This window comes from Aythya fuligula, chromosome Z, assembly GCF_009819795.1.
Source record: "Aythya fuligula isolate bAytFul2 chromosome Z, bAytFul2.pri, whole genome shotgun sequence".
NCBI classification, from domain to species: Eukaryota; Metazoa; Chordata; class Aves; order Anseriformes; family Anatidae; genus Aythya; species Aythya fuligula.
Genome location: NC_045593.1, coordinates 50,499,012 through 50,524,178, shown reverse-complemented (window position 1 = coordinate 50,524,178; position 25,167 = coordinate 50,499,012). Strand labels below are relative to the sequence as shown.

The 25,167-nt window shown below is 36.4% G+C and overlaps 1 protein-coding gene across 1 annotated transcript in view; it reads left to right on the top strand.

Annotated features, from left to right (window-relative positions):
• Window positions 1-25,167, top strand: part of ADAMTS19 (ADAM metallopeptidase with thrombospondin type 1 motif 19) — a 159,098-nt gene that overhangs the window by 35,438 nt on the left and 98,493 nt on the right. The window contains exons 3-6 of the mRNA XM_032205788.1: window positions 3,115-3,287; window positions 4,929-4,994; window positions 6,012-6,169; window positions 19,079-19,122. Coding sequence (XP_032061679.1) covers window positions 3,115-3,287; window positions 4,929-4,994; window positions 6,012-6,169; window positions 19,079-19,122 — 441 coding nt within the window. The remainder of the gene's footprint in view (window positions 1-3,114; window positions 3,288-4,928; window positions 4,995-6,011; window positions 6,170-19,078; window positions 19,123-25,167) is intronic.

Here is a 25,167-nt window from a genome sequence, read left to right as displayed (position 1 = left end):
GGAGTCTTGTAGTCCTAGCTTTTTCATGATGTTGACTCAGGTATTTTACACAATCTGGTGCTACAGTGGCTCAATATTCAGTCCTTTTTATTATTCTTTTTTTTGTGGGGGGGTGGGGAAGGAGGAATTTTTTAGCTTTGTTAATGTGTGTTGTTATTTTTGGTTTATAGCCTATTGAATGTCAAATATACTTGCAAATTTTTCTAGCTTTCTTGCTAGAGCACTAGTACTGGAGTATTTCTAGATTTCTTTCAATCACAAATAGTGAGTTTAAGTAATGCATTGGTATGAAATCTTCATGTTTTTTTACTGTTGTAGCAAAAATCAAAGTCTTAATGCACAGAACATTCCTGTAGAATTTTTGCCAGGGTAAGTTTTGAGCTGAATTATACATCTTTAATTTGAAGTAGCATTTTTTTTTTCAGTTAATCTGACTTTTATTTTGTTGGTACAGACATTATTGATACAGGTATTTTTTAGAGGAGTTATTGTTTCTTATTTACTATACCTTCAATAATGAGCAGTTCTTTGCAATTTTTACTTGTTTATGAATGTATGAAAAATCAAGTGTTTTTGCCTAATGCCTGTTTTGCCTGCATATGACAGCAATCACAGTAGTCGTTTGAACGCAACTGCTGCCAAAATTACCAATTATATTTATCTAAAGGTCTGGGGGAAGAGCTAAAATTTTCAGATAAATGAGATCTCACATGATTGGGAATTCTGCCAGCAATTTGGAAAAGGTTGACTGGCCAAGAACAGATTGTCCTTTGGTTTGTTAACCCGGCAGATATCTGAGACAAATGAGGGGCACTGCCCCTTGCAGCCAGCTTGTCTGTGGAGCTGAACAGTCTTCTCATCCACTACAATCCTGAAGAGGATTCAACAGTTTCTGGGGCTGTGTTGATCTTAGTATTTAGCACAATGCTGTATTAAATAGTGGGCTGCTCACTGTCAGTTCTGAACAAGTAGATCTCTAGCTAAAACTTTAAAAAAGTAAGTTAACGAACTTCTCAGAACAGCCATGTTGATATTAAAACTTTTCAACCAATAGTTAGTGAGAAAAAAGTGAACAATGAATAAACTATGTGGTTGGAAACTGTACAGGAATCAATCACTGCTCCTTGGAGGAAATCGGGATTGACCAGATGCCTCAAGAGAGATCTTCTCTAACTCAAATGAGTTTACTGTTTAAATATAGAGCTATAGCCTATTCCTGAAGCATTAAAGGTTTGTGTGATAGGTTGGTTATATAGCTTATAGGGTGTGTTTTCTTGGTGCAAATCCTGACACTGTAGTTTCATTAAAAACAATTCTCCAAAGAGCGACAAAAGCATATATAATGTTTTATAAACTAGGCTACAAATACAGTTATCAAACATAAGAAAAGTTTGGGGCTAGCTGTACATATGAGGTTAAACAAATATTTGAAGTATCAAAATGAGAGAGGCTAAAATTAATATTAGTTTATGAATGTATCTGTTTCTACTTAGGAAATCAAACATCAAATATTTTATTTATTTCTGAAGATTATATGGAGATTTTCATATAAAAAATAATATTGTATGCTTATCTGTGTTTGCAAATCTTACATTGTCACTAGTTGTACAGCAGTCTTTTTAAAATGTAATAGGCTGGCCTAAATCACTCTCGTACACAACTCTCAATAAATGACTACAGAAGATTTCTGAAACATTGATTCTTAGTACATACAGTATAAGTACTATAGTACTTTTATTATACTATTTACATGCAAAAGTATATATATGTTATATTTAAAATTAATCTATGCTATACATATATGTTTATGTTAAATCATGGGTCCTTCTTACACAGATACTTTATATTTTAAAGTCAGTTTGTACTTTAAGTTATTTTTAAGGTGATTTTTCAGCACTTTCCTGAAAAATGACTTGTTTTTTGAGAATATTCTTGTGTTATAAAGTGAACTGAAGGAACTTTGCTATTAAAGATGAGACTGATTAATTGCAAAACATTTCCTTAGAATTTCTGCATATTTGATTGTTTCCAGAACATGTGTTTATAATTGTCATCTTGAGCATCACTTTTCTTGTAAACAGAGAGACCAATATTCCATTGTAGAAGCTGGAAAAAATTTCATTTAATTTCAGTGACTTCAATGAGATCAGTCCACAAAGTTTTATGTCTTCTGAGAGGATCTACCAGATTTTGACTGTTACCACAAGGGTTTTCATTTTATATTTTGTTTTTGGATGAAATTAATTTCAAAAGCATTGCTAACTGTTGTATGCATATCAGACCACTTTCTGGTTCAAAATGTTTCTGAGTAAATAGTTTTTACTTTTTCCATAGGTATTAAATTAACAATGGGGATGTTGTCTTTTTTTTTTTTTTTTTAGATAAAATTTAAAATTAACAAAAGCAGCAACTTCTGTCTTGCTGTAAATGTACTGTGTTTAAGATTTGGAGATTTCTGCAGGTTTAGAAGAAACCTGGATTTTGTTTTGTTATTTTGTATTAGCTGTTTATAGCAACACTGACTTTGTATCAGTATGTTAATCCTGTAACTGAAATGACACTTTTTTTTTTCTGACAAACTTGTAGCCTACATATTCTTTATATGATTCACTAGAAAGTTCTTTCATCTTTACAAAACAGTGAAATGTATATTTTCTTTATACTATTTTTGTACCAAATCTGTATTTGTCATCTATTACACTAAGATACATCAATTGCATGAAAATATTGTCTCTGATTTATGGAAATGAGCAGATAGTAATTCTTCGGTCTCAGTGAGACTACTTTTCTGCTAAACCTAATAGTAATGTAGCTTTCTCTCACAAACCATCTAGGAGGCATTTACTAGTTTATAAACGTGATAGGTGAAAGGATGCAAAGAATCTGCCTGATTTTATTTGAGCAGGGTGGTTGAGCCTGATTCTCTGGTGTGAACTAACATTCATATGTAGATCAGGCCTTCAGTCTGAGCCTAATTGCATTGGCAGTGCTAAATAAGCGTGTATTACATTCCACACAGTCACAGTGATGTCCTAATCACAGGTAGCAAATCCTAAAAGTACCATAGAAGTACTTTGAAGGGTGAATTCATCAAGAAATATTTTTATGTTGCAGATAAAAGAAAATCCAAGAATCAGAAAGTGTCAGAAAGTGGAAGAGGAAAACGATACTCTTACAAATTACCTCAGGAGTACAACATAGAAACTGTTGTGGTGGCAGATCCAGCTATGGTTTCGTATCATGGAACAGATGCTGCCAGAAGGTTTATTCTAACCATCTTAAACATGGTAGGAAGTTTAAAATTAATTTTGGTGTTTTCCCAAACATACATACATGCATAGTGCATAGGCTAGTGCATACCTAGTGGTCTGATTTCATTGCTCTTTTTAATTATTCTGACTGAGCACCTATAAAGGGGCAGTCAGTACATGGCCATGGCAGTCAAGATTTAATCCATGTGTTTTGCAGTAAAAAACCATGATGCTTCAGACTTGTCTGTACCATGTGGTTTTATATCATCATTAGTGTGGCCAGAAAATGGGAGCTGACCGAGGTGATTTTTTGGTTAGAAGTACACTGTGTTATTGGAAAAGTTGGTGTATCGAATGATTTCTCATATTCTATGCTTGCTATGGAAAAAAAAAACACACAACATTTAGGACTGTGTGAATGAAACAGTGCATGAAAAAGAAAAGAAAAGGGTAATGCATTACATCCCCTCCCAGCTATAACTTCATTGCACTCATTTGGTGCTTAAAACAGTGAAAACTAGCATCTGTAATGTACAAGGAAAGATTATCCTGAAAAAGTAGAGTAAACTGAAATAAAAATAAAAACTTCAACTATTCTCCCTGAAGAGAAGTCTTATGGCCATGATCCTACACTTAAATGAATAGGAATTTTCCTATGAACAGTGTACTCTTAGAATCATAGAATCATTAAGGTTGGAAAAGAGCTCCAAGATCTGGTCCAACCATACCCCTACCACCAATATTACCCACTAAACTTACCCAGTAAGCTTTCCTGAAATACCCTCAGGGATGGTGACTCCACCACCTCCCTGGGCAGCCCATTCCAATGCCTGACTGCTCTTTCTGAGAATTTTCTCCTAATTTCCAACCTAAACCTCCCCTGGTGAAGCTTGAGGCCATTCCCTCTAGTCATATCAGTATTTATCTGCAAGAAGAGGCCAACCCCCTGCTCCCCACACCTTCCTTTCAGGTAGCTGTAGAGAGAAATAAGGTCTCCCCTGAGCCTCCTCTTCTCCAGACTAAACAACCCCAGTTCCCTCAGCTGCTCCTCATAGGAATTGTGTTCCAGGACCTTCACCAGCTTCGTAGTCCCTCTGGACAGGTTCTAGGGCCTCAATGTCCTTCTTATAGTGAGGGGCCCAAAACTGCACACAGTACTCAAGGTGTAGCCTCACCAGAGCAGAGTAAAGGGGGATGGCTACACGATTTCTGATACAAACCAGGATGCTGTTGGCCTTCTCGGCCACATGGACACACTGCTGGCTCATGTGCAGGCACCCCCAGATCCTTTTCCTCTGCACAGCTTTTGAGCCATTCTGCCCCAAGCCTGTAGCATTGCGTGGGGTTGTTGTGACCAAAGTGCAGGATGCTGCACTTAGCCCTGTTGAATCTCATGCTTAAGTGTTTGGAGAACTGGATAAACTTTAAAAAGTGGCTATGACCTTTTTGGGGTAAAATCTTTTCTGTGTTCCCAGAAAAAACACCACCTACGCTCTACTTTCCTTTCAAAAGACCAACACACGATATATTAATGCTTTGTAGTCATTTTAAAGCAGTCACACTAAAATATTCGAATTTTACAACTTCTTTGAGTTCTGATATTTTTAGACTACAGTGCAATAAAAGCACCTGGTTTTATTTACTGTTTTTTTATCTTAGGTTTTTAACCTTTTCCAGCACAAGAGCCTTGGACTGCAAGTGAATCTTCGGGTTACTAAGCTTGTCCTCCTTCATGAAACTCCGGTAAGTATGCATTATCTTTGTGTTAGTCTGTAGAAGGTAATGATACTTTAACTTTTTGCTCTGTGAAGTCTAGCAATATTCACTCACTTCAATGACTGACAGATTTTCTCAGTTTGCTTTTACATTTTTATTTATGTAATTATTTACAGTGCTGGGCAGCCCCAGTAAAGATCATGTTTCCTAATCTATGTGCTGTACATATTGAAACTTTTCTGTGCTTGCAGCTGAAAGTCAGTTAAAAAAAAAATCATATGAAAATTGGCTATATATTTACAAAAATTTATGTTCTACTTTTTTCAAATTCATGTAATTCAATGCAAAAAAAAAATCTTTAACCGGGTGAATCATAGGAGAATTGATGTTCTTTGTCAGCCAATCACTAGACAAATGAAAGTTGCTATGGTATAGCACTGTTCTTTCATTGCACCTTTCAGACATCATCCCAAATCCTGTTCTTTCTTTCTGGATAAAGACAAGCTAGCTGATGTCACAGCTGATTGACATTTTTTTGGGAATGTGTGGTTTTATATCATATTTCAGGAAAATATCAACTTGATGTGTTTTCACTTCTACAAAGTATTAAGGGAATCCATTCATATTTCAGTTAGTTTATAAGAAAAAAGTAACCCATTAGCCATGTTTTAAATTAAAAAAAAAAAATCTGGTGAGTAAGAAAGTGTTTCTTTCTTCAGTGTCCTCACAGCAAGTGTAGAAGTCTCATGTGCAAATCTTCTTCATGTTCATCTTCACATCATTAATCTTTTCTTCTCTTTGTGTAGTGAAAAATCATCAGTTAAAGGGGACAAGATATTAGGTGACCAGATCTGCATCTCAGTGTTCATGTGCAACTTTAATGTGAAAGAATGGTTTTAAATTCAGAAGCAGAAACCATCTTTCTTCTACGTGTGCACTGTGCCATGAAAATAATACTTTTGCTATTCCAGTTAAAGAAAGTCCTTAATTGTATTTACAGAATCACAGTTTTAACAATATATATATGTATATATTTATTTCCAGGCAGATATGTATATTGGGCATCATGGAGAAAAAATGCTGGAAAGTTTTTGTAAATGGCAACATGAAGAGTTTGGCAAGAAGAATGATATACACTTAGAGATGTCAACAAGCTGGGGAGAAGACATGTCTTCAGTTGATGCAGCTATACTTATCACAAGGTAAAATACAGAATAAGCACTGAAAAATGGGGAGAGGCATAATAAGAATATTATGGATCAAGAATAGATCAAGTAAGTTGACAGATGATCAATACAGCAAGACTTTGGTATTGAATGACAAAGAATGCATCTTGAGGCTTCTTTCCAGAATTAAACAATTGACATTAATTGAATTTTTTTTTTAGAGTCTGAAATGTTAGAACAGAAGGAGGTACTAAAGGGGTGGTAAAGATCATTTAGAAAGCATTAGTTCCAGTTGGTAAATATCTGAATTTACAGATAGGTCATTCTCATATTTCTTTGTCTATAGGACAAATGCTTCTTTCCACCTGCATTCATTTAAGAGAGACAGCACACACAGGCATGCAGATACTTTCATTCAAAAGACAAAAGCGTATTTAGACCTTCTGGGACTAGATCAGCATGACATTAATCATATTACTGTATTGTACTTCCCCATAATGGATATAGAACCAGTATGTCTCACTGTGTGCTCAAGGTATATAGTGTACACAGTACATTCTTTTTAGTCACAGGGCTGTGAGCTCAGATCTGCAGTTCATTATAACTCTACCAGGCAGTTCACACATTCAGAAAGAAATATGCTTTCAACTTACCTGTTTCCTCCAAAGCAGTGGATTTAGGTTCTAAATCCAGGGGGATGCATCTTCATGTATCAGTATTAGCCTACATCAGTCTGATGTATCAGTACAGTCTACAGCAATTTTCCAAAGAGAAGGAGAGAATGATGTTCTAACTGGTATAGAGTTGGGCTTAGTCCCGTTTTTGCAGTGGAGGTTGGACTGGATGATCTTCAGATGGCCCTTCCAAATAAACATTAGAATACTGTTGTGCTATACCATGCTAACTGGTTACATGGTATCCTAAAATCCTACGCTATTTATTCAGGGCAATCTCACTGTGAGTTATATGCATTTAATAAAATTAAGCTACGTTCTAAGTACCCCAATATCTAAATTTCAATTTTATGAACCAAAAAAGAAAAAAAAATGCACACCTAAATTTCCCTGCTTTGGACAGCAAGTCACATGCTGCAAGCAGCGGATGCTGAAGTCCAGCTGTTTTCTGTGATAACTGTTTTATTGCCACTTTTGCTGTTTGAATGCTTACCTTTCCTTAAAAAAGCCCACACCCTTTTCTTGTTAATCTCCATCCACTATATATTGTGTTCTGTCTGCTTTATGGATTGTTATTTCTTTGAGGAGTCGGGTGAGTTTTTGTTACGCATTTGTGTATTAGCTAAGTGGTAGACCTTCACTCACATTCCTTTGAACTACTATGTAAAATACAAGAAATAAGAAAAGCAGATAATGGCATCTGTAACAAATTTTCATTAGCTTATCAGCAAACATCTTTGGGATGGCAGACTGGAAGGGAATTTATCAGTTTAAGACCCAGACTGATTTTAATAGCAGTGATGAGTTGGTGGGGAAAGTCTAGATGGAGAAGGAAAAGTGTGAGTAGTAGGAAAGTGCGAGCTTGCTACGGCATGAGGAATGGACAAGTACCCAACATGGCAGCAGGTTAATGAACAGTGCTAAAGGGGAGCAGAGGTTCTTGAATCTCAGTGTATGCTGTGATTGTTGAAAGGCAATTGATCAGTTGCATACTGTTTGATTGCTGTAAGCATGGGGTTGCTGAGTGACCTGTTACCTGTCTCCTTACTCTGATAAGTTGCAGTACTTGAATCTTCAACAGCAACTTAAAGAAGCATTAAATCCTTCAAGCCAACACCTCTGGCACTGCCAGGAGAGTAAAAATTATTATGCCATACATTGACAAAGTTGGCTGTTCTCCCACATCTGATCTTCCAGTCTGTTGTCTCAGCTTAATGGTCAAGTGCAGAACATTAGACACATTTTCAATCTGTCTAGGCTGAACTTCTTAGCTGTATGTCAACAGCAACGCATTATGAAATAAAGAATTTCACAAGTCTTTCGTCTCATTTTTCCATTTTTACCTTAATCAGCCTTCATGGGAAGAGATAGAAGAGTTCTGAATTGATGCAAATGAGGTGTTAGTTAAAGCAGTCAAGATGCCTGGAGATGTTTTTAGCAACCAGTGTGTTTGACCACAGACATTTTTTAAATTTCAGGCAGCATTTCTAAATATTAAAAAAGCTTCTGACTTTTGGAAAGTCTACTCATACTTTAAGACACACTTATCTGATGTACTTTTTAGTAACGATATTCTGATTTGCATTGCCTTAAACTTTTTCTCTGTCAGTTTTAATGTTTTTTTTTTTTTTGAGGTGGATTTCTGCTTAATGTTAAGGAAATTGAAGCAAAGAGCAGGGAAGTGATCGGTTGGAGGTCAGTTAGTAAGTCAGCACTGGAGTCAGGATTTAAAGATCTGTTCTGAAGTTTTTTTGTTTTGTTTTTTTTTTTCAGTGGTATTATTCTCTGGGCTATACTGCCTCCCATCTCAGAGCTGCTTTAGCTGCTAATAAATCATACCAGTGCGGTTTGCTGACTGTGGGAATGTTTTGCTAATCCAGGCTCCCTCTGCACATCATCAGGTTTATGGTATAGCTAACCCCATGTGTGGCTACACTTGTGTGTTTTGTTAATTCACAGAGTCTTAATTCTGTTTTACAAACACATAACAGGCTCCTTTGTCATAACTTAAAAACAGCTATGGACAGCAGACCTGCTTTATTGAGAGAAATAATTTTGTTTAGAAAGATGAACACCAATATTACAAGTAAAAAATGTAAGGTTTTAATTATCTAACACATTCTTTGGCAGACTGCCTAAAATTTACCCGCACCTCCCTTTTGTCTAACATGACAATAGAACAGCAAGTGTTCTTGTAACCAAAAGAGTTAGAAATAAGGTACTATCACTATTCTGCAGAACTAATATTTAATGTTGACTATAAAGAGCATAATAGAGATTTTTATTAAACAGTCAAAGAACCATCATAACCCTTTAACGAACTAGGCACTATTCAAGAATTATTTTTGCATTTCTTTTGGAAAACTGAAAGCCAAACCAGTTTTTCCTAACAACTTTTAGTTTCTCTGCTGCCCAGGTAGGCTGCAATGATACCTGTGATTTCCTTTGGATTACATTATTCTGATGAAGTAATGTCAACTTTAAAATATGGCGTCATAAAATAAAAGGAAGACAGACAGGTAACATTTGAATAGTGTATTTAGAAAGTATAAGGGAGGCTTGATCTAAGGAGTATGTATGAATTAAGACAAATTATTTTAAGGACTCTTCTGGTAAAATAATCTCATTAACAGTTATAAATTAGCTCTATTACTTTAGAGATATACATGTACATACCAGAAACTATTTTTCTCTGTGGAAAAAAAAATAATCAGAAATTAGCATAGTTCAGTTGGAAGGGACTTAAATCATTGAGTCCAGTTACCTGAACACTTCAGGGCTAACTAAAAGTTAAAACATCTTATTAAGGGCATTATCCTGATGAACACCAGCAGGCAAGGGGCATCAACCACTTTTCCAGAAAGCCAGTTCCAGTGATTTACTATCCTCACAGAAACGACATTTTCCCTAATGTCCAGTTGGAACCTCCTGTGGCAGAGCTGTTCTCACATGTCCTGCCATGGGTTCCCAGGGAGCAGAGGCCAGCACCTCCCTCTGCCCTTCCCCTCCTCAGGGAGTTGCTGAGCCATGAGGTTGCCTCTTGTCCTCCTCTTCTCCAAACTGGACAACCCAAGTGTCCTCAGCCTCTCCTCACAGGACCTGCCTCCAGCCTTTTGGCCAGCTTTGTTACTCTCCCCTTTCAAGTGTCTCAACATCCTTTCTACATTGTGGAGCCCAGAACTGCACCAATGCTACACAGAGCAATCGAATCATCTCTTCAGACTGGCTGGCTATGCTGTGGTTAATGCACCCCAAAATGTAGTTTGCTGCCAAATGGTTGGCTGGCAGGGCACGCTGCTGGCTCATGCTGAGCCTGCTGTCAACAGCACCGCCAGGTCCCTTTCTGCTGAGCTGCTCTCCCTCCAGCCACTCCTGTTCCAGCCTGTGCCTGTGTCTGTGTCTGGCATTACTCACACTGCCCCAGGTGCAGAACCTGACAGAACCTTTGCCTTTGTGGAACTCCATGCTGTTGATGTTCGCCCAATGCTCCCATCTATCTAGATCTCTCCACAAGCCTCTTGTCCCTCCAGAGAGCCACATCAGTATTGTCAGCAGACTTGCTAGGGATGCCTTCAACTCCTGCATCCAGATCTCTGATAACAGTGTTGAACAGACCAGGCTCTAGAATTGAGCCCTGGGAGATACTGCTAGTGACTGGCCACCAGCCAGATGTAGTCCCATTCACTACTGCTCTTTGAGTGCTGCCATTCAGCCAGTTCACCCAGTGTAGCATGTCCCTTTACATCTCACATTTCTTCTCAAACAACAGGTCTAGTAGGGGCACCTTTTGTAGTTGCTTTTGTAAGTTAATGTGACCGAAAATTATATTCACCATGCTTTAGGAATTTCTCAGACTTGTTTCTTGCAGCATTATGATATCCCTGCGTGATATTGCAGTTTATGTCTTAGACGTTGAAATCTTCTTTCTCCTTCTCTCCTCACAGCTTTTGTTGCTGAACATGATGTCATATGGCATGGGATATCTCCTTGGTCAGTCTAGCTCATCTGCCCTGGCTATGTCTACTCTCCACCTCTTGCCCATGCCCAGCCTACTGGCATTTGGTGAGGCAGGGCTGGAGATAATCTTGAACAGCCTTGATGTTCTTCCAGCGCTGCTCAGCAATAGCCAAAACGTTGGTGAAACATCATCCAGACCTTTTCATATTTTTCATATTTGACGTACAAGTGCAAAGCACAACAGTACATAGGCTGCTGTGGGGAAAGCCAACTCCATTCCAGCCAGACCCAGTACAACATCATCCATTTATTCATATTTGTCTACAGTATCTGTAGTCTCTGCAGTCTGAATGATCTATAATTGAAAAAGTGCTTGAGGCATTTTCACTGTAAGATTCATTCTATAGAAGTTGCAAATGGCATAAGCAGGACTTAGATTTACTAAGTATTGTTGCATTTTCAATTATTTGCAGACTACAGAAATCTTCCTAAACCTAGAACAAGATTTTTTTAAGCATTGTTGATAGTTACAACACACAGAGGAAGAACAGTTCCTTCGTATATATGTGTAATACTGAAAACTTACATGACAAGGTCATCCCAGAAGGTTGCAGGGTCTGGCAGTCAAAAACTGTTGAAATGTAAAGGGATAGAGATTTGTTATTAAGTTTCACTACAGTAAAATACAACTCTGTAAAACTGAGTTCTTGCAAGTGCACAGTGAGAAAGAAAATAATTTTATCTTCATAGTTCTTTTTTCCATCACTAATTTAATTACTGCAAGCTCTCCTGGTTTCTTTGCAAACTTTTACAGTGTCTACTATTTTCTTTTGACATCCACAACAAGGGAGTTCATGAGAACCACAAATATCCGTACTATTATTTATTTTTAATAGGATTGAGGGTGCAGGCAGAAACATGTAAACATGAAAAGAGTGCATCTTAGAATCAAAACTTTTTTTTTTTTTTTTAATAAAAGAAAACAAAAGAGCTCTCCTGTATTTATCACATTGATTTTAAAACTTAGAAATTGTTGTTTTCCATATTCTTAAAATCTACCTATTTTTCTAATTTTAAGTTATATATGTAACTTATATAAAATATAAATATATGTTATATGGGATATATATATTTATATCTATATTATTTTTTTATAACTTCAAGATTTTTGAGTCTGTAAAGTTGATGAAGCCTGTAATATTACATGGGAGAAAAATCTGCATAAATTTATCTGTTTCTGTCAACATGTTCTTTAGGGCTGTAGTATCCATGCAGTGTATGTTCCATTCAATAATGTCTTTCATCCTTACGTACCCTTGTGTTACGTACCCTTGCATGAAGCTAAACTCAATTTTAAAACTATGATTATTTAGTGTAAGTTCCTAGGATTAAATTCAGTCAGTTATTTTTACATTTGATTTTTGTAGTGAGCAAGAAAACTAGGCAGTCTTGAAACAAAGATATAAAATAAAGGAACATTAGCTGTGTTATGAAATAGACCATTGCCTTACTTACTTTTAGAATGAACAATTGCATCTTATTTCTCGTCTGTGTCACTTCAGCTTTCAAACAGGGATCTCTTTCTACCATTTGTAGCTAAAGAGCTGTTTGAAAGCTCCTCCCTATATAAATACTTGTAGGCTGTGATCAAGTCACAACTCATCTTTCTGTTAGATTAACTAAGAGAGTTTTTAAAGCTTGTTTCCCAGACATGTAATCATTCTCTTAGCTCTTTCCAGACCTTTTCATATTTTTCAAATTGTAAGCACCAAAATTTGACATGGCACTGTGAACAGGATACTGTTCACTCTCTTGAAGAAAACTCTTACTGCCTGTTTTCAAATGTTATCCTTCTCATGTTGTCCTTCTCCTTCTCATGTTGTCCTTTTGTTTTTACCCTACCTATTCAAGTTTTGGGATCCAGTTTTGGCTACATTACACAGAATCACAAAATGGTTGAGGCTGTAAGGGACCTCCAGAGATGATCTAGTCCAACCCCCCTGCTCAAGCAGTATCACCTAGAACGTGTTACACAGGATCACATCCAGGCAGATTTTGAATATCTCCAAAGAAGGAGACTTGACAAACTCTTTGGGCAGCCTGTTCCAGTGCTCTGTCACCCAAACTGTAAAGAAGTTCTTCCTCATATGGTGATGAAACTTCCCGTGGTTCAATTTGTATCTGTTAAAAAGTTACATGCATTAAAAAGTTATTCAAATGACTGAAATATTAAAATTGATTTGTCTTCATTCCTCTTTGTATTCTACCAGATCTCATTTAATTTTCAAACTTTACCAGCAGTGCTCTCTTATTTTGTTCCAAATAATTGTTTAACAGTAATGCTGGGCCTAGATGCCATTGGACTTCATTGTCCTTGGCCTCTTCACTTTTCTATATCTGTTTTGAGATGTTAGCTACACATTCAATTCATTTAAAACTTCACTTACCACACTTCTGACATTTTCTTAAATTTGGCTGAAACATAAGCTTTAGAAGGCCTATTTGTATTATCATATTTAATGTCAGTTCAACTTTACAGAGCATAAATGATCTGTTAACTATTTAAATATTTAAATTTAGTGTTTTCTGATTTTATAAAATATACTGTCCAGTGCATACCATTGCAGTTGAGGTTTTCCCTCAAAACTGAACAGTTCCTGAAAAAGCATGTACAATAAGTTGTCCATTTGCTAAAATTCCCAACTGAATAATATGTGTGTAAATTATCTTGTGGTTCATTAACTCCTAAATTGATTTTCATTTATTGTTTTATTTACCTTTTTACTTTTTTTTCTTTTAAGGAAGTGTGTTAATTGCTTATTATGTACCTAATTTATATGTGGAAATTATTTCAAAATTTTCCATTGCATGAAAAGACAAGAACATCTTTAGTGTTGTCATTATTCACTTAGTACTATTTAAACAAAAGCATTTTTAATGTGATGAGAATGTATTTTGCCATGTGTGCAATTAATTACAACAGTTCTTTATAAAACGTAATGTTTTAAGATAACTTGTCTCTTGGGCAATAATCCGCAAATGTCTTATATCTTAATTTTTTTTTATGTCCTACTAACTACATCAATGGTGGCAGCAGGAGATAGACTGCACTTCCAAACCTAGCAGAGCATTTTTCAACATTATGAACATTAGAGGAGTTAGGAAATTGAAAGTAGGGCGAAAGCCACAATGAAGATTTAGTAGACTGCTAAAATCTATTATCTATCTTCTGTTTCTTCCTTTGTCTAACCTAATATATTGAAGGAAACCAGTTTGGTAAACCAGTTTGGACAAGTAAGTCCAACTAGTATGCCTAAAATAAGTATTAACTTTATCTAAAATGACAGATTGGTGCAAACAGTTCATAAAAATTGTCTGGTTTCTTTATTTTTTCTCTGCTGCTTTCTGTCCTTCTTTCTTCATGTCTTCTGTTGTTTTTCCCATCCACACATCAAGATTTATTTTTAAAAAACAGCATAATGAGATACTTTATATTTGGAAAGTGGATAATTAGGCCTTCTCTGAAGACCTTACTAAATTCTGTAAGTAGTTAAGAATGCACTAACTAAATGTAATTTCTTGAAATAATGTTTTAGTAGATAACCATTCTTGCTTAGAATTTTTTCTAGTATTAGCCAATTTCATCAAACTTGAGTTTGATCACCAATCATAAATCTCAAGTAAACCCCTCTTTACTCTCACTTGAATAAAGACCTGTTTTCCCTTCCATGTGCACACAAAGTATCCATTCAGAATAATGGAAGTTGTATGCTAGATACTTACTAGGAGTGGATTTCAGTGTGCTTTAACCAATTTTTTGCTTTCACTGTTAGACTTAGGGACTTGTGCTCCAAAACCTTATGTATGAATTAATGATAATGCTATTATCTTAGCCCTAGTTTGCTAAGAGAAGGAAGGAAAAGAACAAACAAATAATCTCAATGGTTTATACACGTATAAAAGTATATACATATATATGTATGTATATATATATACACATGTGTAGGCTAAATGTATACATACTGGAAGGTAGTTGATGGAATGTGATGGAATATATAAATTACCTTTTAGGAATTAGAGAACAATTTCTGTAAGAGTCATTTGTAGGTATAGCTAGAGCCCTAAATCTTTGCTAAGGAGCCTAGTCTTAAGTGAGTGTAATACATTCGTGTACTTGGAAATAAAAGGAGGTATTGCATTCTTTCAGTGTAAAAAAGGAACTAAGAAGCATTTATTGTACTTCCCTCTTGCCAAATCATAGCAGAACTGTTTCCCCCAAGTCCCATAATGAGACTCTGGATGCATAGCTTAACCGTAGTCAGCCAAGATGGAAAAACAAAACAAAAACAGCTCAGTAAGTTACTGAGAACAAAGCTATTACATAAGCAAAAACCTCTTGAACATTGGCAATAATCTTCTGTTAAATTTGAAGGTATGCTCTTTTTTTTTTTTTTTTTTTTTTAATCTTCTTACTACATCAGTTAATATTTATGGTAGTTGTATGGCTATGTGTAGAAGACCATGTATGTCCTAGATTGTCTTTATACATGTTCTCTTGCTTAACAGCAAGTACCATATTTCTAATCATTCTGTCATGTTGCTTAACAATACAATAAGTCCCTTGTGTCACATAGCACAGAACAAAGAATTGTGTTACAACCCAGTGCATTAATGCAATTTGTTGCAGGTTTGAAAAACTAAAGAACTTCCTTCTGTATCTGATTATAGTTTCTTGTTCACCACTTTTGGCTGTATTTCCAAAGCTCATCTAAATGGATTCCCAGAGTTACTTTATCACTTTAGTCAGAAGATTTGTTTCTAGCAGTGTTGTTTTGCTTTACTATTCAGTAATTATCTGGCAATAGTGACTGGAGAATCAAAACCTATAACCCTATGTCTGTGGCTGTGTGGCCTTTAACAAGTGTCAGAAATCTGCCAGCCTCTTGAGATTGCTTTTCAGCCTAAATCACTATGTGGGAATAGTCTGTGGGAAACAAACAAACAAAAAGCTCTTTGAATAGTTGCATTTGTAAAAATGATAAGAATCACTAGTCTACTCTCTCATCTCAAGAACCAAACAATTCCTAGCAAACAATGCTAACAAACATTTAGTTACTAGAAAATAAATACACATTTCTGAATGTGTCAGACATTTCTGAAAGAGAACTATCTTTCATTGTTAAATCTTGTTCTATAAAAAGTAGAATTTGGGGTTGAGTCTAATCCATATTAATGTGATTATTTAACTGACTTCCAACTTACTTTTTTCTTTTAGAGCCTTTAACAGCTGTATTTATTAAAAGATGTAATATATCTACTTAACAATGTGTTACCTGACTATACTATAGTCAGTATATATGCATGAAATGCGTACTTGGAGCTTTCTAGGTATAAAAAAGCAAATATGATTATTCATGCAAAACTATTTAATAATTTAAGCATTATTGGAAACAGAAAATTTCTATATTGGTTACTTCTTTCCAGTGTATCAGTTAGCTTCCACTGATAAATACAGCCACTAATAATAAATACATAGATATGTGTCCGTAAGTGCATATGTGTGTTTATATATATATTTATGTCTGTCTATATGTACATCTGTACCTTTGTAGCTTCATAGATGTAGCTTCAATATGAAATGAGGTATCTCTGGCCCATATTGCCTATGTAAAAATTGAGACCATTACTCTGTGGTACAGCATAAGGACAGAATGTTCTTTATTTGAGTACATGTCAATAAAATTCAGGTAAGTAGGCAATATTTTTCTTAGATGACATATGTGTTGTGCTTTTTTTTTTTTCCTAATGCATACCCCATTCTAATGCATAATGCATGAGGTATGCATTCTAATGCATACCTCAAATTCTATTAAAAAGAAATTCTGCCTTTGCTTTTTTGATAATTTTGTTATCTGTCTCTGAGAATGTGTAAAATAGGTGTGAAAATGATTTCCAGGCAGACGTTGTTTAAAACAGGGGTAAGGTATTGTGGTGGTTTTATCTTGCTAGGCAGCTGAACTTCACCACAACCGTTCTCTCCCTGCCACTCCTCAAAAAAGGAGGTGATGAAGGAAAGGAAAGCCTTACCTCATGGATTCAGATAAGGATAATTTAATCAAAAAAAAAATAACTATTAAGGTAGAATTATTATTAATTTAAAAATTATCTAAATGGAAAAGTGAAAGGGGGTAAAGGGAGAAAAAAAGAAAAAAAATAAAATAAAACCAAGCAAATGCCATATGGAAGTGCAGAGGAAAGAAATTACTCTCTACCTCCCACCAACAAGCGATGCTTGACTACATCCTCGAAGCAGGGCCTCAACACACTGTGGTGGTTTTACTCAGGTGGACAGATGAGTTCACCACAGTCACTCTCTCACTCGGCCTCCTCAAAGAGGAAGAGTGAGAAAATACAATGCAAAGAGTTTGAGGGTTGAGATAAGAATGAGGAGATCACACAGTAACTATTGTGATGGGCAAGACAGACTCAGAGTAGGAAGATAGTAAGATTTATTGCCTATTATTAACAAGCTAGAGAAGTGAAAAACAAAGGAAAGAAACCAAAAAACGCCTTCCCCCCATCCACCCTCTTCCACGTCTTCCCCTTGAGTGGCACAGGGGAATGGAGGAATGGGGGTTAGGGTCAGTCTATAGCACTTTGTGTCCTCTGCTCCTTCATGGTCACTCTCATCCCCTGTGCTGTGGGGTCCCTCCCACGGGACGCAGTCCTTGCCAAACTGATCTTGCAGATATGGGTTAATACCACAGGGTCCATCCATCAGGAACAAACTGCTCCAACCTGGCTCCCCTATGGGCAGCAGCTCCTGCCAGGTCACCTGCTCCTGCGTGGTCTCCTCTCCATGGGCTACAGCCCCGGCCCAGAATCTGCACTGGCGGGAGTCCTCCACAGGCTGCAGCCTCCATCAGTGCAGGTCCACCTGCTCCACAGTGGTCTCCTCCACAGGCTGCGGCGTGGAACCCTGCTCTACCGTGGTTCTCCATGGTCTGCAGGGGGACAGCCTGCTTCAGCATGGTCCTTATCACAGGCTGCAGGGGACTTCTGCTCCAGCGCCTGGCGCACTTCTCCCCCTTTTTCTTCATTGACCTTGGTGGCTGCAGGGCTGTTTCTCACTCCTCTCTCACACAGCTGCTGGGTGGCAGCAGGTTTTTTTGTTTTCCCTTTCTTAAAAATGCTGCCACAGAGGCACAAACAACATTGCTTATTGGCTCAGCTCTGGTCAGCAGTGGGGCCATTATCTAATATGGGGCAGCTTCTAGATTCTTCTCAAAGAAGCCACCCCTAGGGCCCCATGCAACCAAAACCTTGCCGTGTAAACCCACTACACATGCGTAGCCATTGTTTGGAAGGACAGGCGTTTTAAGAACAAGAGCTTCCCTTTCCTTCCTTCTTCCACTGTTTATTGCTTAGGCTGACGTCATATGGTATGGAATATCCCTTTGGTTGGTTTAGGTCAGCTGCCCTGGTGATATTCCTTCCTCACCTATTGCCTCACCTATTGCCTGCTGGCTCTGGAGGGGTTAGAGGGAGTCCTGATGTTGTGCTAGTATTGCTCAGCAATAGACAGAACACTGTTGTGTTACCAGTGCTGTTGTAGCTACAAGAGTAGAGCACAGCACTGTATGGGCTGCTGCAGGGAAATTTAAATCCATCCCAGTCAGACCCAGTACAAGTATTTACTCCACTTAATGCAATTAAGTGCTCTCATTTTTAGAACTGTGGCTAGACTGAGAGTTGTGTTGGTGATATTCATTTCCCAATGAGTTAACTTGAAATCGAGCACTGTTAGAATGGATGCCCCACCAGAAATACTTGTCCAACATGCACTTACACCATGTTTTCTTTTAGTCATGTTAACCATTGACTTTGGAGCACAATTTTACTCTATTTTTTGATCTAAATCCTGGATTACAGTGCTTCTTTTGGATCTGGCGTTAAGTATCACAGGTATTTTTATTTCAAATGAAAGATAACTTCTGCAAATTTCTGAAGACTAACTTTAGACTTGTTACATTTCAAAAAGTTGAAATGGTTAAGAAAAGGCAAAATTATGTAAAATGCAATATAAATGTATGATACATTATTTTGTCACCTGACTACTCTTAAATCTCTTCTGAGAATATTTGAAGTTTTGAGTATTCGTGGCCTTTGCTTCCCCATACTCTTTGTTGAGATAATGATGTTATGTATTTATTCTTTGAGCCACATAAGGTATTTGTAAATAGGTCACACAATCATTGTGAGTCTGACAGTTTGGCTTGCTTAACATTTTTCTTTTTTCCACCCCCAATTCTAGGAAGGATTTCTGCGTGCATAAAGACGAACCATGTGATACTGTTGGTAAGTAAATAAACGTAAGAGGCTGTGTGTATAGACCACTTCGTAAAGTGAGTGTTACATAAATAGATATGTAAAGCTGCAATATGACAGCAGCATCTGCAATGGGTAGCTGTAACTAGCTAAAATACAGATGTCTAAAGTACCAATAATACTTTGTTAGATATATACAGGTATCTAGATAGTTAGATATACAGTACTTTGTTGTACATCCATTTAACTAAATAGAGCGTTAAAAAGTATTATATTTCTATCTCGTTTCTTTAATATACTCTTTATTTATTTAAAAAAAAATCATTGACAGTTTAATAACAAATTGTTTTAGTATTCTTAATTAAGAATAGCAAGTTAAAGCATGTATATGATTATTTCTTTACTACTGTGGATTTATGTTTGATAAGAATATGTCATTTTTTTTTTACTGTAAGAATATAATGTAATAGAGTAATACAGTGTTTATGAAGCATATAACTGTTCAGAAACTTACAGGATATTTACTGTTGTGCAAGTCATCTTCTGGTACCTACAATTAAAGTAAGTGCTGGCTATGTTGAGGTTTTCTGTCAAAATTCATTCCCCCTCACACTGTTTTGGGGTTCTTCAGTAAGAAGAAGAACCTCTTCCTGATGTGTAGCATATACCTCCCCTGCCTCGGCTTGACACCATTCCCGAGGGTCCTGTCACTGGTGTCTAAAGAGAATAGATTGGTGCCTTCCCCTCCACTCTCCCTCATGAGGAAGCTGTAGACCGTGATAAGATCTCTCCTTAGCCTCCACTTTTCCAGGCTGAACAGGCCAAGTGACCTCACACGTCTTCCCTTCTAGGCCCTTCACCACCTTTGTAGCCCTTCTCTGGACACTCTCCAAATGTTTTACACCCTTTTTGTGCTGTGGTGCCCAGAACTGCACACAGTACTTGAGGTGAGGTTGCAACAACACAGAGTAGAGCGGGACAATCACTTCCCTTGACTGACTAGTGATGCCGTGCTTGATGCACCCCAGGATATGGTTGGTCCTCCTGGCTGTCCGGGCACACTGCTGGCACATATTCAGCCAGCTGTCAACCACAACCCCCAGATCCCTCTCTGCAGGGCTGCTCTCCAGCATCTTGTCACCCAGTCTGTACATATGGCCAGGGTTGCCCCGTCCCATGTAAAACTGTTAAGAGTACATGTAGACTGTGGTTTCAGTTTGACATATTTTTCTTTTGCTTTCACTAACTTCTAAAAAACTCAGACATTGAGTTTTAGTCCTAGATTAGATCACCAGTAGAAGTTAATTGAAAGGTAAGCAAGAGCTCTTTGATCTATAGATCTTCATATAACATCTTTTTAGGCAAAAGGAGATATCAAATTCCAGGGATGTTTAACATGCTGTAAATTACGGAATTTATCAAAGGGCGTAGACAAAAAATGCTAATGTCGTATCAACCATACAATTCCTAGTTTTCCAGAGCTTGCCAGTGAAAGAAAGAAAGAGAGAAAGAAAATAAACAAAAGCATATACCAAAATACAAACTCCTGTCTACCATAAAAAGAATAGTAAGGCAATTCTGTTGGAATGGTAGCATAACTGTGAACATACATGAGACACTCACGGTATTCCTTGTAGCACATAACTCAATCCAGAAGTGAAATTCAGGAGAAAGGAACATTACAGGACAGATGTCATTATTGGAAAGGGTTGTTGTAGTTATTCCCAGTGATGGGTACTAAACAAAAAAATACTGGATTTATTGTTTATTCAGTAAATGCCAACACACATTTTTCAGTGTGGATATGAGTATCCACTTAAGCCAGACAGAGTGAGTGCCAATATTCTGTTATATAGACCAGTTTATAATGCATTTAGGTGGCAAATACATTTGTCTGTGCTTTCTGTCTCACTGTACTTGAAGTTCAGAGCTTCAGAACTCTTCAGTTAATACTTTTTCATTGTTTCTTAGAATGACAGTGAGTTAATGTTTTATAGTTAACATTAACCAAGAACTCACTTGAGAAGAAAAAAAAATATCAAAAATATGTCAAAAACTTGAAACATATAATATTATTCTTTAGTTCAGAATTTTATTCAATTTCCCCAAATATATTGAAGTTTCAAAAGTAGAGTATTTTTTATTTTACAATTTTTCAGAGTTTTATTAAGTATTGTGCTATTGCTAGAAGTGTTAGGAAAACTGTACTGTGGCCAGGGGAGTTTGGGGGCTAGCTTACACTGTAAATCCAGAACTACTCCAATTTCCTCCTTCCTTGACTAACGTCCTATTTCTATAAAAAAAAAAAAAAAAAAAAAAAAAAAAAAAGCTAGATTCTCATGTCGTACATTATCAGTCAACACAGGACGACTGATTTCAGACAAGCTATTCTAAGTTCATCATTGTCAATTGTCATAGCTTCTGTGAAATTCCTTCTGGGTGGAGAATCACAAGGCAATTGCTTTGGCATCAAAATGGACTAGACCAAAATGTTTTTGAGCTTCCCATGGTTCTTTGGCTGCAGCACTTTTTTGTTGTTGTTGTTGTTGTTCTGTTCGCATATGCACTCCCTATTTCCAATGCTTCCACAGAAAGGAGATCCTGTTATTCCACCACTGATTCTCACAGCTCTCCATAACTTAAAGAGAGGTTTCAGATCCTACTTTACTGTTCAGTCTTTAGGAACTAGGACTAAAATGAACATTAATTTTATTAATTTATTAATTTATTAATTTATTTGGGTGGGGGGGGGGAAGACAGGGGGTAGTGCAAGGGGATGATGGGACGCATATGAAGATATTTTTATACAAATTAAATTTAAATTAGCTAATGGGAAAAATAGTTTAGACCTGAAACTGGCGAAGATTCTCTGTCTCCAAAAGACAGCTTGTTTAGGGGATCATTGTCCTCCAAATAGGCTGTTAATCAGAGGTAGCTATCTTTTAAATTTGATTTGGAGTCTTCTAATTTCCTTACTCTTTCAAATTTTTAAATTTCTTTTACTGTAGACAGGTAAAATTCTGAGTTTAGATGTCTCAATTATTTTTATGTTTTTCAGAAATTCATTAAGTTGTCAGCTTTCAATAAATTAAGAATCGTCAAGAATCAGCACAAAGTGTAAACTGGGGGCTAGTACATGCTGTATTGTTCTTGTGTATGCATCTTCTGGTATTATCACATTTAACTAATTGAAATGAGCAATGATTCAGAAGGCAGTTTGTTAGCGGATCACTGCAAACATCTCAGTACCAGCAGATGGAAATCAACATATAATTCCTCACTCCCTTCAAGGATTAGGCCAACAAATAAATACAGGAGGACTATTTGTTGAAGCAAGTGCACGCACATTTGATTTTCTCTTCTTTTAGCTACCTTTCTACTCCAGCAGTTAAGATTTTGAGTCTCTTAGACATCGTTTGTATTATATTTGTTGTTTGCTGTTAGCTAATGTCCTGTGTAGAAACAGTGAGCTAGATATAACAGTGAAATGTTGCAGGCAAGGACAGATTGTAAAATGATGCTTGTCTTCTTTTGTCATCAACTTGGAGTTCTGTTAAGTGCAAAATGATTAAAATGGTTAACTGCAAAAATGAGTGTTTCTAAACAAGTCTGTCTTCTTCCTGGGCTTGCACAGGAGGCTGCTCACTGCCTTGGTTTAGCATCCTGCTGCCTCCTTTTCCAGTCCTTCCTTGTGCCAGCAGAATGAATCAGCACGTTAGCACAATCGCACAATTTTGTTCCATCGAAATTGTGTTAGTGTACGTAACTAGCTGAAAAGTTTTGTTTGGAGCTTCCATGCAGCTCTGCATTTGCATCGAAGCTGTAGATTTAGATTGGTGGATAGGGTCTAGTGAGGTGCATAAGAGCTTGCTCATGCCTTGGAAGTGTTCAGGGGTGGGTAACACTGTTCTCTCAACAGTGTCATCATGAAGTGGTTTTCAAAAGTCCAGGAATGAGTGTAATTGCTATAGCTGGCAATACTTACAGGTTAAATGACCTGTACAAAGTAATGAGTTACCTGTTGAGAGAATCAGAACCCAGCATAGCCTTCATGTTCATTGCATTGTCTGTATTTCTAGTGTCTATGATGCAGCTTTTAAGAAAGTACCAAACATTGATATACAACCATATCACTCCAAGTTGTAATGCTCAAAGTAAACTTATCCTCAAAGAATGTGGAGAACTTGAAAATACATTGTAGACAAAAATTCTTCAATTCTATTATTTGCTTTACTATTTACTATATTCTTCTATTCTATCATTTATTATTTATCCTTCTATTTACTATTTACTATAAATTCTATTCCACTACTTGCTCTACTATTTACTCTTACTAAAGCCATTGCTTTAGTAGTATTATCCTATAGTGAATATTAATTGATGGTTTGGCCCTTTTTTTTTCCTAAGTCTTTGTTGAAGATATACCCTTCCAGCTATCAGACACTAAGCACCTGAATCCTAATATTTTTCCCAGGCAGTATGCTATCTGATTTTTCAGGTAATGTCTTCTTTTATCCCTTGTCAAAAGTCCACAGGTGTACTGCACATGTACTGTGTAAAATGTTGTGACCATAGTTAATGTTTTGAAAGATTTGTGATAACTAGTAAAATTTTCTAGTAACACTGATTGCAACAAAATGGAAAACAACAACAACAACAAAAAAGGTATTTCCAGATTTAGTTAGCCTAAGCCTGTAGTAAACCACTACACACAGTTAAAAAAAAAAAAAGTCTCAGTGAAGGGAAGGTCAGCAATTTTCTCAGCATGTATAAGTTGAGTTCCATTTTACTTAATATGTCAGAAATACGAATCATTTTAGAGACAGCTTTTGCTTTAAGTAGAGTGACATCAGTTGATTGTTCCAATATTCTTAATGCAACAGGGTAAGGCTTTTTTTTTTTTTTTTAAATACATCTCCAGTTGACACACCTGTATAGTTTTGAACAAGCTTCCTTTAAAATTGATACCATTTGCTTATAATCTTCGTCCTTTTTGAAATTCCCAAGTAATAGGATGTCTCAGGAATAGTAAATGGAACTTTTCTGATGCTTTACGAAAGATAGGGTTTACAGCATTTCTTTGATCTCAGAGGAGAGTAAGTGCAATGTTCTGATAGGCTGTGGTTTTCAGAGGAGAAGATAGTTAAGTACTGTTTAGAGACTTTTTAATTTTTTTTTGTATTTTATGATATCATAAAAGAGCAGGGTTTGTGAAGAAAAGAAAAGAAAAGAAAAGAAAAGAAAAGAAAAGAAAAGAAAAGAAAAGAAAAGAAAAGAAAAGAAAAGAAAAGAAAAGAAAAGAAAAGAAAAGAAAAGAAAAGAAAAGAAAAGAAAAAAGAAAAAAGCTTTATTTTAAAAAACTGATTGCATACCAGTTGATCCTCTATTTTCAGATATCATTTTTCAGTTAAAACATCAGCTATAAGAATATTGTTTCCCCAAAATGTATTTCAATCTTAAAATTTTACTAGAAAGGAATTTATAATAAAATGCTGGTATTGCAATCTCTAAACAGAACTCCCTTAAAACTTTTTTCAGATTGTTTGAGGGGAATAGTACAACTATACTGTATTATAAATTTCTAACTTTGGTAACATCTAGTGTTGCAGAGATAAAAACAATAGCAGAAAATTTAGGCGCCATCGGGTCTCAATTCTGTCATAAAGGTTCTAAATAAGAAGGATACAAATAATGACTGGTAAGGAATCAGACAAACATGTACACAATAAAGACTACAAAACAAAATGAAGTGAAAGAATATGTCTTCCATCCAACTTAGCAAAATGCCAAAGATAGATTTATTTACTTTCTTTTTGTAATGTGAAAGCTGTAGATCTTTAATACAAAGTATTTGGGCTTTTTCTCCAGTATTTGTCCCCACAGACCAACACTTAGTCCAGCCCTACACATACAGATACAACAGAAATAGGGAATTAGGGGGGCTATCATTGTCCGATGGAGGCTAATGCTGAATAAATTGAAGTTGGCTGCTGAGGACCCATTACCACCAAAAAAGCAGCCAGAGAAGCATCACAGAATATGGGCAGCAGCACTGTGAAAGTAAATTTTAAGAGT